General features: G+C 40.2%; 1 protein-coding gene across 3 annotated transcripts in view; it reads left to right on the top strand.

Moving 5' to 3' along the window:
- The window catches only part of ncaph2 (non-SMC condensin II complex, subunit H2), a 38,339-nt gene that overhangs the window by 13,761 nt on the left and 6,896 nt on the right, over positions 1 to 17,682 (top strand). For all 3 annotated transcript variants that reach the window (XM_052033614.1, XM_052033615.1, XM_052033613.1), the window contains exons 10-19: positions 2,869 to 2,966; positions 3,117 to 3,188; positions 5,359 to 5,425; positions 6,802 to 6,906; positions 7,223 to 7,276; positions 8,674 to 8,744; positions 10,464 to 10,581; positions 13,546 to 13,614; positions 14,255 to 14,310; positions 15,855 to 15,956. In XM_052033614.1, coding sequence (XP_051889574.1) covers positions 2,869 to 2,966; positions 3,117 to 3,188; positions 5,359 to 5,425; positions 6,802 to 6,906; positions 7,223 to 7,276; positions 8,674 to 8,744; positions 10,464 to 10,581; positions 13,546 to 13,614; positions 14,255 to 14,310; positions 15,855 to 15,956 — 812 coding nt within the window. The remainder of the gene's footprint in view (positions 1 to 2,868; positions 2,967 to 3,116; positions 3,189 to 5,358; positions 5,426 to 6,801; positions 6,907 to 7,222; positions 7,277 to 8,673; positions 8,745 to 10,463; positions 10,582 to 13,545; positions 13,615 to 14,254; positions 14,311 to 15,854; positions 15,957 to 17,682) is intronic.

Genomic DNA, 17,682 nt, shown 5'->3' with positions numbered 1-17,682 from the left:
TTAATTGTATAGAATGGAAACAGGCCCTTCAGTCCAATTTGTCCATGCCAACCAAGGTTCCAGCCTGAGTGAATCCCATTTGCATGAGTTTGGCCTACATCCCTCTAAATCTTTCCTATCCATGTACCTGCCCAAATGTCTTTTAAAAGTTGTAATTGTACCTGTCTCTACCACTTCCTCTGGCAACTTGTTTCATACACCCACCACCCTCTGTGTGGGGGAAAAACTTGTCCCTTAGGTCCCCTTTAAATCTTCCCCCTTTCACCATGCATCTATGCCCTCTACTTTTAGACTCCCCTACCCTGAGAAAAAGACAGTGACCTCTCATCTTATCGATGTCCCACATAATTTTATAAACCTCTTTAAGATCACCCCTCAGCCTCCTTTGCCTCAAGAAAACAGTCCCAGCCTATCCATTCTCTTTAACAGAACACTACAATACAGGAACAAGCCCCTTGGCCCACAATGCCAGTTTAAACTGCATATCTTAAAACTCAAGCAGTCCTGTCCCAGCAACATCCTTATGAATCTTTTCTGCACCCTCTCTAGCTTAATCACATCCTTCCTATATCACGGAGAACAGGATAGCGCACAATACTCCAAGTGTGGTCTTGCCAGGATTTTGTACAGCTGTAACATTATGTCCCAACTCTGTGCTCAATGCCCTGACCAATGAAGGCAAGTATGCCGGATACCTTCATGATCTTGTCTACCTGTGTCGCCACTTTAAGGGAGCTATGCACTTGTACCCCTTGGCTCTCTCTGCTCTACAATACTCTCCAGGGCTCTGCCATTCACTCTGTCTGTCCTGCCTGGGATTAACATCCCAAAATATATCATTTTACACTTGTCTGAGTTGAAATTTCATCTGTCATTCCTTTACCCACTTTCCCAGTTGATTTTGTATCCTGTTGCAACCTTAGACAGCCTTCGCTGTTCACCACATCACCAATTTTGATGTCATCCGCAAACTTGCTAAACATGCTACTTGCATTCTCGTTCAAATCGTTAATATATATGACAAACTACAGGGAACCAGCACTGATCCCTGCAGCACACCACTGGTCACAACTAAAAATCATCTCTCTATCACCACCCTCTGTCTCCTTCCACCAAGCCAATTTTGTATTCAATTGGCCAGCTCATTATGGATTCAATGTGAGCTAACCTTCCAGACCAGCCTACCATGCGGGATCTTGTCAAAGGCCATGCTGAAGTCCAATTAGACAACTTCCACTGCCCTTTCATAGTCAATCCTCTTTGTCAGTTCTTCAAAAAATCTCAAATCAAGTTCCTGAGAAACTATTTCCTATGCACAAAGTCATGCTGACTATCCCTAATCGGTCCTTGCCTTTCCAAATGCAAATAAATCCTGTCTGTCAGAATCCCCATCAGTAACTTTCCCATGTTAAGCTCACCAGCCTGTAGTTCCCTGGCTTGTCCTTGCAGCCCTTCTTAAATAAAGTACCAGATGGTGATTGAGTTGTTTGAATGCCATATGGCATTGACATACCACCTGGTCTTTCTCAAAAATCATTCAGAGGTATTATGCAGTTTACCAGTTGCATGTCGCTAAGTCTTTTTATCTCCATGGAAATTCAGATTATAGAGTTTGTGGCTCTGAAAGTTCTACTGCATATTAGTGCTTCACACATGGAACTAATATTCGCATTTGAATCTGGGCAGTGGGTATCAGACTCTTGATCTATTGGGGTAAGAAAGGATTGTCACAGTTAATCCAAATTAAGTCTTTTTCTCACTTCACAATAAATTATCTTTATTCTCATTGGTATACTCTGGATTGAGATCGTTCCTGTTCTCCACTAACCTACAGTTAACCTAAAATGAAATATCTGGTGTCAATTAATAACAGGCTATTAATAACAGACAACTGCTTAAGTGTCTGATTTCCAGATGTGAATATTGAGAATGGGCTTCTGTATTTGTCCAATTCAAATTGACAGTTAAATGCTTTGTTCCCATGGGATGCCAAGTATAAGCAGTCTCTGTTGGAGCCCACAGTGAGACATAAACTATTACTCCAGTTGAGAGGAATGAGCAAAATAATTTCCCAATGTGCATCTGCAGGCTTCTGGATCCTGGAGACCCATGACATGCCTATATTTTTAAATCCAACTCTTTATTTTCTGAAGACCTTCTTGGAATTTGGTTTTTGGGAACTAGTAGTACCCAAGGACTTGCCAAGTACTATTTCTGAGTGTTGGAAACCATTTGCTTAGGAATCGTACAATGCATAGCTGGTATCAATACAAGTGCCACAGCAAGAGTCTCAGGATAGTGAGGGAGCAGAATCTGACATTTGGTTTTCCCTGGATAGCTTGGGAACTGGTGTGGCAACCTAATTTTTACCAGGTCACACTGCACTGAACTAGGAATCCTGTATGGGCCCTTGTATGCAGGCACCGAGTACCATACTGAGAATTGCTTTGCATTTGGCTGACAAACTCTTCCCATACTTTTCCACGGAGCTCCTGTGTTTTGCTGAGTGTTGCTATGGCTGATCTCAACATTAAGAACAGATGGCAAGCAGACAAGAGGCAGGATTGGATGAGACCAGGATTGGATAGGTATATGGATGAAAGGGGTTTGGAGGGATATAGTCCAGGTGCAGGTGTATGGGACCAGGCAGAAGATCAGGCGGCATGGACTAGATGGGCCGAAGGGCCTGTTTCTGTGCTGAAGTACTCTATAAAGCCATCTCTATTTCAGGTGACTCTTGTTTTAGGAATAATTACAATCTTTGATACCGACCCCTACCACCACTACTCCAATTTACCTTTTAGTTGCTGTGCCTAACTGTTTGTGAGCATTTTCTGCACAGACATTCACTGTGTCCTCTTGCCTCAGGTCCCACAGGAAGTGATGATGGTGGCGATGTTGATGACTGTTTTCTTCCACAGCTACCAGAGGGAAAGATGGGTCAGGAACATGTTGCAAAACAGAAGGTAGGAGCTGATGTGGGGGAAGATGTTTGGGACAGGTTATTGTTGGGGATGTGATCTATGAGGAACTGCAGCACATGTACAGTGGGCTGCTTATTGTTATGTTTTTTGCTCTAGATGTAAGTATAACATTGACACTTTATGTCCCTGCAGGCTGTATGTGAGGCTCAGGGTTACATGCTCCGTGAGAAGAGGCTGACAGCGATTGACCCAGTGGACAGAAAGGTAATGCTAACAAATTCTGCAAACAACATTCCATGTTGCAATTTAAGAAAAAGATCTGCAAGAAGTCTGAACTTACAGCAAAAAGTACAGATTCTGACATTGGATGTGGTATCTTAGCAGCTATGTTACTGGACTAGCAGTACAGAAGTCTAAAATTTGTGAATTTGAATTCAGTTACATGTATAAAACTGGAATGATAAAGACAAGTATCGGTGCTGATGATCATAAAATTTTTGGATTGTAAAAGCTAAAGCTTAGAGAAGGAAACCTACAGTTCTTGCAGATGATTCATATATTCATATTATATACTGTGTGTTTGTTTGTTTGTTTATTTATTTAGACTCTGGATTCAAATGTAACAAAGGTGCACCCAGCACAGTAAACTGCAGATTCCAACTCATTGAACTTGTGTCAAAATTGGGAGGGTTGTATAAGAGATGATTCAAGCAGCAGTCTGGTTCTTATTCCAAGAATCATATGGTATCCGAGATTAATTTCTCAGCAGGATGACAGACTAATCAGAGCTGCAGCACGATTGTGAGGGCTGATTACCACTTGCCTTCTTAACTCAGTTGATGAATCAGTACATCTAGTTGAACGGTATTTGGAAATTGAAACACTAAATTGTAAAATCAGAGCCTGTCCTGTTTTCATGCAACTTCATGTATTAAGAACTGTTCAGCTTATTGGAAAGACATTGAGCTTTAAGTAAATTAGGCAGGTTTTGTTTGTAACATTCTTTTTTTGGTGGATGGAAGTACTTTGAGTATTTTAGTTACCTTTTTATATGAATGTAATCTCATTTGGAAATCAAAAGGGCATGGTTTTGCTTTGAAAGAATTAATTAGGTCAGCTAGATGTTTGTGAAGTTTATTTGCAAACACAATTAAAATGAAAGTTTTCTTTTGTTTAAGTGTAAAAATCCAAAGGGGACAATACAATAAAGTCTTCCATCCTGGAGAAGTGTTAATGGTGATAAAGGCTCAGAGTATACTCAGTTGGGAGACTTGTTACCAGCAGCACAGTCTGAAGTAATCGAATCCGAGAAATCATAAGCCACCTACCTCGGCTTATGGTAGGTGATGAGAGAACCAACTATTTGTGCTTATCTTTACCAATTTACCTATAAAAGATCAATCTGGCCGTTAGGACTGATAACTCCATAATTAGGAAGACACTCTTCACAATTGGGACCCTTCCCATCAAGTCAAATGGCATTGCCACAATGCTAAATGGGATTGGCTCTGCATCCATGAGATGCTTGGGGTCATCAGCATAGCATCATAAACAAACTCATGATGTAGCACATTCATTACCATAAAGGCAAGGGCCAACTCTGGTTCACTATGGAGTGTTGAAGAGGATCAGTTTCTAAAAATGAGTTGTCAATCTGATGAAGCCATGACATAAGAGCTAAAGAGCAGAAGCTGCATGTTTTGAGCAGCTAGGTGATCACACTACCAGTGGATCAGATGAAAGCTTTTCAGTCCTGCCACACCTACATGTGAATGATGGTGGACAATTGAATAATTAACAAGAGGAGGAGGCTACCTAACATCCTTGTCCTTAATGATCATGGGGTCCAGCACACGAGTGTGAAAGACAAATGTATGCAAACACTTTCACCCAGAAGTACTGAATTGTGAGATCTTTCTTGGTCTTCTGAAGTTGCCTGCATCACAGAAACCAGTTTTCAGGCAACTTGATTCTCTTTATGTGATAGTAAGAAATGGCTGTCTCCTTTGGGTGCAGCAAAGACTATGGGCACTGACGACATCCCATGTAAACTGCTGTAGATTGGTACTCCAGAACTAACTTCTAGAAAGGAGTTTTATCAGAATTATTACCCATTACCAAGTACCGTTGATAAGGTGATACAGTACCACTTCTTGGACTTTGCTGTCCATGTATTGTGGGTGTACTTCCAATGCTGTTGGGAAGGAAGTTCCCAGACCTTGACTAAACAATTGTGAAGGATCAGAGATCTATTTCCAAGTTAGGATGATGTGTGATTAGAAGGGGGGGGCTTGCAAGTGTTCCCTTGCATCTGCTGCCCTTCTGAATGGACCTGCCAGCTTATGTTACTGTACTGCTACAACACGGACATCCACCCAAGAAAGCCATACAATTGCAAGGACATCTTGTTCAGTTATTATTTTTCATGCTGCAGGAAGTGCTCGATCCCTGGAGGAGCTTGGACCCTTTTGAAGCAGCACAAGACAAGCCATTCAAGAAAGGTATCTGACTAAACTTCTCCAGTTTCTTGAATCTGTTGTTTCAGAAATGCAGCCTGAAGATTTGAACTCCTCTCAAACTGAAACATTTATTTGATTTAACTGTGAGTGATTTCATAATCAAAAATCCAACTGGGGGGAGCCTGGTGACAGCTGTCTCACTATGAAGCATGTGTGTCTTGGATTTCCCCTTGCTAACGTTGTCCAGCTCCATACCTCTACCCGTTCTTTACTATAAGGAACAATTTTTCAATTTTATTTTCCAGAATCTGGTTGTCACTGAGAAGGCCAGCATTTATTGCCCATCCCTAACTGCCTTTTGAGAGTCTGTTCATGAGCTGCTCCCTTGTTCATCTGCAGCCCTTCTGGTCAAAGTACTTGTACATTGCTATTGGGTAGAGAATTTCAGGGTTTAGACCCATGGGTGATAAAATCTGAATGCTATGTTGTGTGGGAAGGAACTAGTAGATGGTGGTGTTCTCGTAAATCTGCCCTTGTTGCTTCTTGTTGATAGAGTTTATGGGTTTGGGCGGTGTCGTTCGAGCAGCCTGGGTTAGTAACCTGATTGCATTTTTTTTGATATGACAACCACTGTGTATGGATAGTGGAAGGAATTAACGTTTTACGTATTTGATGAGATGCCAATCAAGTAGACAGTTGTGGATAAGGCTGAGTTGTGTTCTGATGTTGGCATTTCAGCTGGATGGTCAATCTGCACATGACCTTGGGCCGTCAGTGATGTTAGTCCATGGAACCAAGACGGATGAGATAATTAAGTTTGATCATGGTCTTAATGCAAGCATTTTCTAGCAGAACTGTTTGGGAGCTGGTTAATCTCAAAGTTACTACCAGACTGCTCAGTAATGCTTTCAGGAAGAAATTTTCACACAGTAACTAGCTGTAACCTGGAGCACTTTGTCCATCTTCACAAGGCTTTGGATATTGGATGAGATTTTTGATATTAGCCAAAGTTATTGTGGTGCGAGAAAATTGGAAGTGAGTGTGAGATGCATTTGGTCCTTTATAATTGAATGGTGGTGATGGTTTGAGGGACTGAAATGGCTCCTATTCTTGGATGAGGTCATTGCCCTTTGGCCTGTTTCAAGGACATGACTAGGCACTACAGTTGTGGTGTGAGGTATTTTGCATAAGCTGGTGTTCTGGAGTATGCCATCTTGTTTAGACTGGAGATCTGACTTGAAACTTGATATATGCAGCCCAGTGACACACTGATCGAAGTTCAAACTCTGATCATCCAGCAAATCTTTCTGTTATTGACTGTGGGATGTTGTAACAGGGAGTTGTTCAAGCTGTTTGATTTTTCATGTTAGACTGTTCTGGTGTCAAAATGGTGATGGGGCGACTTTTATCTTTTTTAGGAAGGTATTTTTTCATCCCATCATGTATCGATGTCACAGGAAGCAAGCGGAAACGGAAATGCTTCGGAAAACTGAAAGAGTTTGGGAAGTGGTTTTCTGGAGCATGTGAGTAGTTGCTGATTGGATTCTCCCACTATTCACTGAATACATTGTTACTGGGCTGTGGCCCCTGGAGTCTATCCTGAATGTGAATGATGCAAAGTTCTTTTACGTGTGTCACTTATTGTGGGTGCCTTGAGAGTTATTTACATGTACTATTTATAAATTGAAATATATTTTCAAATGGCTTTTAGTTGGTGTACTCTGCACAGTGATGTTTACTGCTGTTAAAATTGTCTTCTCTCTTTTTTATTGTTACACTACTCCCTTGTACATTTCATCTGTTCACGATCTCTTTGGCTTTCTTATTTTAATTTCTCAGATTATGGTGGGCAGAGTGATACAAAGAGCAAAAAGAGAGGACCAATGTTTGCAGGTGAGAATTAATGCCTTTAAAGTGAGGCAAATTTTTTCTTCCTACCTCAGTGGAGGACTTTATTGAGTGTAAAAAAAATACAGGTGAGTCAGCTGTAAGAAGAATATCACCCAAATCCCAATGGAATCTTATTCCTTCACTGAAGACTTTTGCCTCCCTCAGTTTACCTATTTTCCCTTAACCCTCATTCCCTATCTGGTTTGTATCTTGTCCTCTGGCCACACAACACATTTGCTGTGGATTGATTAGGAAAGCTGGTGGCAAAGAAGAGTTTGTGTTGGCATTTTAACAAGGAATCAGATGTCTTATTTTCTGATACTGTTTCTGTTGACCAGAACAGGCGACCCCCGCATTAGAGGGGTCACATTCCTGGAAAATCGCATCATCTGCACATGCATCAAGAAATGTGAATTGAGAATAATTAATCTGAGAGTAAATTTTATTTTGTAAATCTTAAATTTTTGGGTAGTGATTTGTGAATTCTCTAAGAGTGAATTTTTGATACCCAAAGTAGTAACACGGATCACCTGTATTTAAGTGAAAAGCTGGAGAGGGCCAAGAGGAGACTCCAGAGGCAATTACAAGGATGGGATGAGAAGCTATTACATGAGATTTTCTGGAGATCTGTGAAGGACATTCAGCAATGCAGAAGAATAGAGTGCTAAGGGTTGTAGACACATCAGGAAATGTATGAAGAGATTTTAATTTGGTAACTGTTTTATGGAATATTATTTGTTACTGTGGCTGTTTTGATGCTATAAGAGGGGTAGAAACTGTGTGTGGGGGCTTGAAAATAGAATTGTTGGAAGAAAGGGTATGGATTTGCCAAGGGAAAGTTTTAAAGTAGATGATTGAATGGTGAGTTGCAAAGACAAAGGGGTCATTGGTTTCTTCAAAAGAATATGATGATAATGTATTTGAAGGAATGTGGGGACAGTACCTGTGGGGAGAAGACCACAACAACATCAGATAAAACAAAGCCAAGAATGGATGTTATGCAGGAATCACTTCAAGAATTGATTTTTTTTGGATATTTGAGCTAGGAGAGAGTATGATGGCAGGATGAAAAGAAACTAGACCAGATACAAGTTCCTAGCTAGAGCTAGGAATGTTTTGTTGTGGGGAAAATGGGAGGGAGGGACTTTGAACTGAGTAGACAATCCTTGTGACAAGGAAATCTCGGATCCCCGGCATTCGTAGTTGGAGATGAGTCAGTGGGATGTCTTAGTGAACAATGGTCTCTTGGCTGGGGATCTTTGTAAATGTGGAAGCAGAATGAGTCTCTATGTCTGGAGCAGACTCAGCAAAGTGGGGATCAATTTAAGTAACTGTTGAGAGTAGAGATTTGAGTAAGTCTAATATGCATTTGAGTGATTATTAAAATATTTGCTTTGTAGATATGGAAGTTCTGTACTGGAAACACATGAAGGAAAGACTTGGAGCACAGAGGAAGTATCAGCAGAGGATGGTGAGTGATTGAGTGATCTGCAAGTTGATATCAGCAGGGAAAGATCACTGGATTCTGCCAAATCCAGTAATATTTATTGTAATGGTTCCCTTTCTGGGTCAAGGTGGTGGGAGATCATTTAACCAGGAACGTTGGGTTAATTCTCAATCGTGCTGAATTATGTTTTTGGCTTAAGAACAGAGGCAGTACAATCTATCTTGGTAACTCTTCCAGATATGGGTGCATGGTTGGAGTCGGTCTTGAAGTAGAAGCATGGTTTGGCTTCTCAGAGGTTGCATATATTGGTTATTGTCTCGAGAGGAGATAGTGAGGGTGTATGATTAGATGGGTCTCTGATGGTGCCTGAATGGGGAGGAGGTACATAGCTGGCATGGGTGTCTTGAGGTTAGTGCATGGTTTCTCACTGACGAAACAAGACTTGATAGTAGTGTGGGAGAATATAGAGAAGTTTTGAGGGAATATAACAGGCTAAATAAATGGGCATAGATGGAAATATAATGTGGAAAAATGAGGCCATCACAAAGAGAAAAAGAAAGACAAAGTTCTTTCTTTTAATGTGAGAGATTGAAAGGTGTTGATATTCAGAAGAACTTGCAAGTTCTTGTGCAAAATTTACTGGAAGATGCAGCTTCAAGCAGTTAAGAAGGCAAGTGGTATATTGGATGTTATTGCAAGAGGGTTTGAGTACCTGCTCCAATTTTATATAGGGCCCTCATGAGACTGAATTTGACATATTGTATATAGGTCTGGTCCTAAGGCAATAGAGTGATGGAATGAGTGCAGTGAAGGTTTACCAGTGACTCCTGGGTTTGTCATAAATGATTAAGCATAATATGCTTGTGGCCTCTTGAATTTGGATGAATGAGATGTGGTGTCATTGAAATGCATAAAATTCTTATGGGACTTGACAGACTAGACACACCTGATGTTTCTCCTAGCTGGGGTGTATATAACCTGTGTCACAGTCTCAAAATAGGGAACAGATGAAGAAGTTTCATTAACCAGGAGAAAATGATTATTTGGAATTCACACATCGTGGAGGTACGCTCACTAATTGTATTCCAAACGGGTCAATAGATTTTTAGCTATTAGGACAATCAAGGGACATGGCTTAGTGGAGAAAAGTCATGCTGAGATAAAAGATCAGTCATGATCTCTTTGAATGGTGGAGCAGGCAAGAGGGCTGAATGGTCTACTTTTTTTTTCACAAGGGCATGTCTTAAGTAAGCTTCATGGTTAATAGACTGTCTTGAGGGTAGTGAATGCTTGTGGGGGGGGGATGTTTTGGGGTGGCAGGGGAGAATACTTGGGCTGGTTTATCCTTGATGTCTGTTGGATGCTGCTACAGGAGGGTGTTGGGAATTTGCATGGTTGGATGTGGTATGTATGGCTTGTGGGGGTGAATATGAGCATGGATCCAGCTGTGACAGGCAGGTGAAACTTGCTCAATGCCCATAGATCTGAGAATGAATTGGCTGGAGATGTGTCAATGATCAGATGGATGAAATAGTGAGGGGAATCTGTCTGATTTCTGGGATGCTAATGAGTAATTGAGGTCGTTTGTATGCGGGGAAGTTTGAAAGGGAATTGGAAAATATAGAGTCTGATTCAGGTGGTTTGCTTTGTCGCCCCTAATGCATTTGCTGATGCATTCCGGTTTATGTCAATGCTCCTGCTGTTGGTGTATATAATTATGTTAATGAAGTCTTTCCTCGGCAGATTGCTCTACGTGGGCGAGTAATAGAAGAGTTGGAAGCTGAAGCAGGAAACGTGGAAGAAGAATTAAATGACTTGCAGGAACGAGCTGAAGACCATCTGGATTATGATGGAGTGGAAGGTAGTTAAAGAGAAGGGATTTCACACTTCTTTCACATGGTTATAGCTTTCCCTTTCTCGCAGCCTCAATGCTTTGTCACTCCACTGCAGATATCAATTGATTTGGAATGAAATCCCAGTGTGGGACTCAAACTGGAAACTGCTGGTGGCAGATTCCAGCCTTCCAATTGTGATGTAATTGAACATTGGCTGCTTCCTTAGCTCAATTAGCCATTATGTGGGTTTCAATCATTTTATGGAAAAAGTGGTAATGGGATGTAACTAAAGATATGTTTCTAATCCACTGCCACCGGTATGATATTTATTCTCTCCTGTATCTTGAGGACACAGGAGAGAATAAATAGCATACCCATGGCAGTGGATTAGAAACATATCTTTACACGCATCTCTTAGGATTGGGACCATTTCTGATCTTTCCCAGTACTTCATGCATAACTGCTACGGATCCATGAAAGGTTCCACTTTTTGGCTTGAATATATTGATTGTGCCTTGCTAACTGGAATAAGTCACAATAAATGAACTGAGAGTCAGACAAGCCCCAGGAATTGAAGTAAACTTCCTGCAATTTGTAATCTTCTCTCTTGGCCAGGTAGAATCTCAATATTTGGGCTGCAATCAAGCCATTGTGTTATCAAAAGCATACTAGTGTTATTGTGCATGAAACAATCAAACTCTCATATTTTGTATTCTTCTTTCTCAAGTATCTATTTTATTCCTTTTCTAGCAGTTATGGATGGACAGTGAATTGCACATGTAAAGCAGCATCTGTGAAGCTTTTGCTCTTGAATTTGTATTGCCCTTACACAAAGGGGACTTACATTTTCAAGATATTACAAAATATAGAAAGACAAAAAGTGAGAGCAGGAGCAGGCTATTCGGCCTTTTGAGCCTGCTCTGTCATTCATTCTGATTGCTGCTCATCCTCTTTCTTAAAATCATGTTCCTGCTGTCTCCCTACACCCCTTGATATCTTTTGTGAATACAAATCTATCTGCCTCCTTCATAAATATACAGTATTCATGACTGAGTGGGCGTTGGAGGCAGATACTCTCACAATATTTGGGAAGTATTTAGATGGGCATGTGAAACGTCATGGCAGAGAAGGCTACAAGCTGAGTGCTGGAAAATGGGATTAGTATAGATGGGTACTTGGTGACTGGCACAGACGTGGTGGGCCAAAGACTCTAATGACCCTGGCATGCTCCCCTAACCAGTGCCTGTCTCAGACTACCTGCAAACAGCCCCCTTAATGTTACTTTTCTAAAAACAATCTATCAAATTGTATTTGTATTAATACTGCCTGCTTCTGTAATCTCCCAAGGGAACCTGTACCTTTAGACTGACCACTCACTCACTGAAATGTTGCATTGACAGATTAATTTTGAATTTGCTGTCCCCACTATCACGTACAAGCCTTGCCCTTGGGATCTTCTGTTTTGGAAAAAGTGAAAGTTTGCCATGGTCAATGTGAAGGGTTAATGCACTCCTGTATCAAACATGAACTTTTATTTCGAGTATAGGGGCAATATTACTTATTGTGAGGGGATATTATATTCTTTTGCTCTTCACAAGTGTGTGGGGGAGGAGATGTCGGAAATGAGCTACATCTGCTGCCTTTCACAACAGGTCTTGCCACAAACGTTAATATTCAGGGAGTGCTGTCACTAACAAAACACTTTAACAATGAATGAATGTACAGTGTTAGTAAGAATGTAAGAAATAGGAGCAGGAGGAAGCCATTTTCCTTGAGCATGATTCCTTATATCTGGGATCAGAGCAGCAAAAGTGTAAGGGTAGTGCTTAGAACAATACCTGCTGGTTGTCTTCAGTCTGATATCCTACACGTAATCCTCAACTGTGCACAACCCACTCATAGGGTTTCAGAGCAATCATTTCACATGTTATTGATCACCATTTGTCTCATCTACATAATTTCTTTGTGTAGGAGGTGAGATTGATTTCCTCCCCCATTCAACCTCAGATAGGCAGCAGATACAGAACTTCAATAATCTGTCAGGAGTCGGGTGCAAATTTGTGACTAGTTGGAATTGCAAATGAAAATTAATTGTGGTGTGGGAAGAAAGTAACGGTCAGGATCACCCTCCATTTACTGTTAATTAATGTTGGTTAGCAGTAGACAGAGCCTTGAACTGGAATGGACAAATTCTTCAGTTATCTCAAATACCAAAAAGTAAGTAAAACATATTGAACTTTCACTCCCTTTATTTCTTTCTCCATTGCTTATGAATTTCATCTGTAATTGGCTACAGATGTCTTTTTTTTTTACACAAACCTCCTCCTCTAGTTATCTGGCACTGGGCATCCAGGACAGACAAGACAGCTTGCCTCAAAGGTGTGAAGGTTGTTCTCCTAATTGATTTAAGTTTAACCAATCACCAAATATTTCTGGACTGATTCCTGTAGTAAACTGATGTACCCAGTCCTACTTGCAATTTGAACAGTTCATTCTTGGGTGTAAGAGGGGAGAAAGTGCCCCTACTTTTCCAGGTTATTTCCCAATCAACTCTGGACTTCTGATTCCATGAGAGAATGCATGCTTGTTTTGTACTTGATGGTCATAAGGTGATGTGGTATTTTCATTGACACAAAACAGGCTGAGTTATGAACAATAAGTAAAAGTGTAAATTGAAATAATTCTGTCTGCATTCGTGTACTAGTGAGCACTTGATGGTTGCTGCTGCTTAAGGAACTGAACCTACTGGCAAGGTTCTTGGGTCTCTTGGGTTCATTGATTTTAGTAGTGGATTTCTAGTTCGATATGTGCAGATTGCATAACTGCTTCTCAAAACGTTAATATACTTCTGTAGCAAATGTATCTGGAATAAAGGGATATCATACCCTAGTACTGTTATTGAGTGTGATAGATGAAATAAGTACCATTGAGTAAAACATTACAGACAGTTGGAAAACCCTGATGTTTCTGACATGTTTCTTTTACTTTAGATGACTATGACATTGATTTGGAACATGAAGTTGCTGGAACTCAGGAGAACCACAGCCCCCTGAATCTGGGTAACCATTAACACACTTAATCCAACTGTAATGTAACCCACCATTCCCTCTCCCTGTAATTGGATAAATCTTCCTTTCCCACCCTTTCCCTCTATATCCTATGTAAACCTCCCCAACCCCTCCCCATGTAACTCTGGATGATCCTTTTTCTCCTCTCCTTGTCGATCTCCTCTAACCTGTAACTTTGGGTCTCTCATGTTCCCCCCCCCCCACCCCACCCCACCTTCTTGTAACTGGATAAGCCATTCTCCCACAGTCCATCTTCTCCCTCATAACTGGATAAACAGTCTCCTTTCCTGTAACTTCAGGTAAACTTCTCCACATCTCTCTTCCTGACTCTGGGTAAACATTCCCCCCCCCCCCCCCCTTCCATAACTCAGGGTGAGTTTTCTCCCACCCTCTTTGCTCCACCACTGCCCACTCTCTGTAATTTAAGTAAACCTATTACACCCTCTCCTTTCCGCCCCCCACCCCATCCTATCTCCAGGCAAATGGCATCTTGCTTACCTTCTCTGTAATTGAACCCTCCCCTTGTAATTCTGGGTATACCTTCCTGATAAATAATGAGTTATTCCCTGTCTCCATTCCTCTAAAGCCCTCTTCTTTTGTCCATGATTAAGTTTTCTATCTATAAATGCAGATCCTCTTGGAGAACCTGGATTCGTGAGTTACGAGGAGCTTGTCAGAAGGAATGTGGTATGCAAATCACCTGTTAATGAATTTTTTTAAGCCTTCTTTTATAGTTCAATATCCAGGGAAAGTTTAATACCTAGGTCTTTTAAAATGCAAATTTCAGGCTTAATCGGTAGAAATGTTTTGAGGGAGTTCAGGTCTGGGTTTTGAATCAATACAGGCTGTTTGAGCATGTCAATATAGATAAGAATTCTAAGCAAGAATTTCTGACTGTTTGTTCTGAGATATTTGAACTGTACTAAAACCCAGTATTTTCAATCTGGACTTCAGCAATGAATCACAGGATTAGAAATTAAACATTATAGGTTCATTCTTGGGGTGTGGGTGTTGCTGGAAAGCCTGGGATTTATTGTTCATCCTTGATTGTCCTGAGAAGCTGATATTGTACATTATCTCCTGAACTGAAATTTATTGTATTGTTTTTGCACAATTGTGTTACTTGCACAACATTACTAATCGAGTCTCTTTACTCTCTATCGTACAAGGGAAATTTTTTTCTGAAATAAAGGAGCAGAATATTCCCTACTCTTTTAAAGCTCCTTGCTTACAATGTGGTCATCAAGCGTGACACTGAGATAACCGGTGCCTTCAGTTCTCCAAGTCACTCCCACTCAGAACCCTCTGTCCTTGGCTTCCTACACTGCTCCTCAAGCTTCACTGGAACAACACCTCCCTTTCCAGTCAGGCATATTGCAGCCTTCTGGATTTGAAACTGTATGCAACAATTTCATATTTCCGCCAGTATCTGTAACTTATTTAGATAATTTCAAGTAATTATTTTGCTTTCCCCATTTACAGCTCTTCAGATCTTTTGTTTCCTTATTTATTCTGTTATCACTTTATTTCACCTTGCACATCATCCTTTTTGAAATTTAATCTCTCCACGTTCCTAACCCATTGCACACCTTCCATTTTTATTCTTTCTTTCCTTTTCCCTCTGTCACAACCCTTTCTGTGCAGCTTAGCACTTGCTCTATCTCCTCCTTTCCCAAATTTGATGAAAGATCATTAACCTAAACATTAGCTTTGTCTCTGTCTTCACAGATGCTGCCTATCCTGCTGGGAATTTCCAGTCATAGTTATACAGCACAGAAATGGCCACTTTGGCCCAACTTGTCCATGCCGACCGAGTTGCCTACCTGAGCTAGTCCCATTTGCTGGCATTTGGCCCAAATCCCTCAAAACCTTTCCTATCCACGTACCTGCTTAGAGGTAGTTATAGAGACTCGGCATGGAAACGGGTCCTTCAGCCCACTGAGTTCATGCTGACCATTAAACATGCTTTTTATTTTTATATACTAATGCTACCTTAACTCATATTCTCCCCAGTATTTTCTGATTTCGGACCTTACTGTTATGCTCAAGAACAATCTCAGTACAATGTTAAGTGCCCCTTAGGACTCCTGCACGCAGAGGAATAGTGCACAGGGATGCTTTAGTTGTTCTCCTCTTACATGAGCCCTTATTTACTCAAATTAAGGTTTTCTTGGAATTCCACCTAGAATGCTGGTTATTGGAATAAATACTGACCTATTCTTGTATTCCAGGAAATGTTTATTGCTAACTCCCAGCAGTACGCCCAGGAATCGGCTCTGTCCCTCCGTGTTAAGGACTGGGAGGAAAAGATTGGGCCACGACTAGAGAAAGAAGTAAGTATACTTCAGTTGGTCTAATGCAAGGAGCATTATTTGGGGGATTGTTTGTATTTCTGATGGGCTAGATTGGAAGCACAAACTTATTTCTAGTCAGTAGCACCATTTTCAGCTTTTTCCACTTCCTGACCCCTTGTATTTCTACATTACTGTTGGCCAGTTCAGTAACTAGTAACATGGAAAGACAGGAATCTACAGGAAATGAAATCCGTCTTTAAAAAAAAATAAAGGAAATAACATCCAGGACAGAATAAACATAGGGAGAATATAAATTGGACTAAAATGTGAAATGAAGGTTAAAAAATCAGGTGAGAGGATCTGCTATTTAAAAAAAAATGTAATTTAACTATCTATACAAGAATGCATATAGTTTATAATAAAAGTAGAGGAGCTAGCACTTATAGCATGTGGGAAATTAGACGCAATGGCAATTACCAAGCCAAAATTCTGGACTGAGAATTAAATATTGTAGGGTATTTCTAATGAATTTCTTTTGATTGTAAAAATGCCATCAATAAAACAGAAATATAGTCGTGGATAAAGATGGAAGTGTTAAAGCAATAATTATGCAATTAGATGTGGTTTGTAGTAAGGAAATGGAGGAAGAAGGATGAAAATTAATTGGGGAAATATATTAAAATAATTATGGGAAATTTTAACTACTCTGAAATTAACTGGTCTGGAGAAACGTAAAGGTGATGGGGAGTGCAAAATTGAACTGAGTCACTTCTGAGGGTAATGTGTACAGAATGCATTTTGGTTTGAATATGCATCATCTGACTGTATTTTTCAGTCGTGCATTACAAAGGAATAAATATCATTAAGGTTTTCTCTAACCAAAGCAATTACTGGTTAGGGGCAGTGAACTGCAGTACAGTAAGGAATGTGCATTGGGGAAAAGAAACAACATTTACTATTAGAAAATGTTTCACATGTATGACTGAGTGAAATAATGTAAATGTTTTGAAATGAGTGTTTATGAAGTTTAAGGTATTTCCTTTCAGAAAGAAATATAGTGGCAATTTACAAAAAAAAAATCAGTTGGCATAAGTAAAAAAATAAGTGTTGATTTTCCATGATCTTTTTTTGTTTGAATTTGGGTAGGTGCTTGCTTTTAATTGTGAAACAATGACATTGAGTTTTTGATCCAACCAACAAATTATCACTGATGTTAACACATTCAATTCTGTACAGATTAGACATTCCTGTACAAAATGTACTTGTGTTAGCATTATGTTTGTATCAAACATAATGCAATGTTTTATTGTTTATTTATTTCTAAATAACTATCCAGCTTGTTCACATGGAACAAGATTAATTTCTTTTCATCGTGTTCAATTTTTTTATTCTCAAGTGCCTGTGGAACTTAAAAGCTTTCATTGAAGAATTGCTTGCTCTCAGAAGCTGCACACATCATTTGTAGTTCAATTCCCAATGAAAATATATCCTTTACATCCAAATGATAGCTGTGAAATGCATCAAAACAACACAACTTAAGAGTCAATCAGCATGGCAACAGGCACTCTAACCCACTGAGTCGACACCAACTATCAAGCACCCATTTAAACTAATCCCATTTATTTTTCTCCCAACATTACCTGTAACTCCCCTCAGATTCTACTGCACACCTATATCCTAGGACTAATTTACAGTGGCCAATGAATTTAACAACCATCATGTCTTTGGGATGTGGGAGGAAACCAGAGCATCTGGAGGAAACCCA

Source organism: Pristis pectinata, chromosome 19 (assembly GCF_009764475.1).
Source record: "Pristis pectinata isolate sPriPec2 chromosome 19, sPriPec2.1.pri, whole genome shotgun sequence".
NCBI lineage: Eukaryota > Metazoa > Chordata > Chondrichthyes > Rhinopristiformes > Pristidae > Pristis > Pristis pectinata.
The sequence above is the reverse complement of the archived record's forward strand: the minus strand, read 5'-3'. Positions and strand labels throughout refer to the sequence as shown.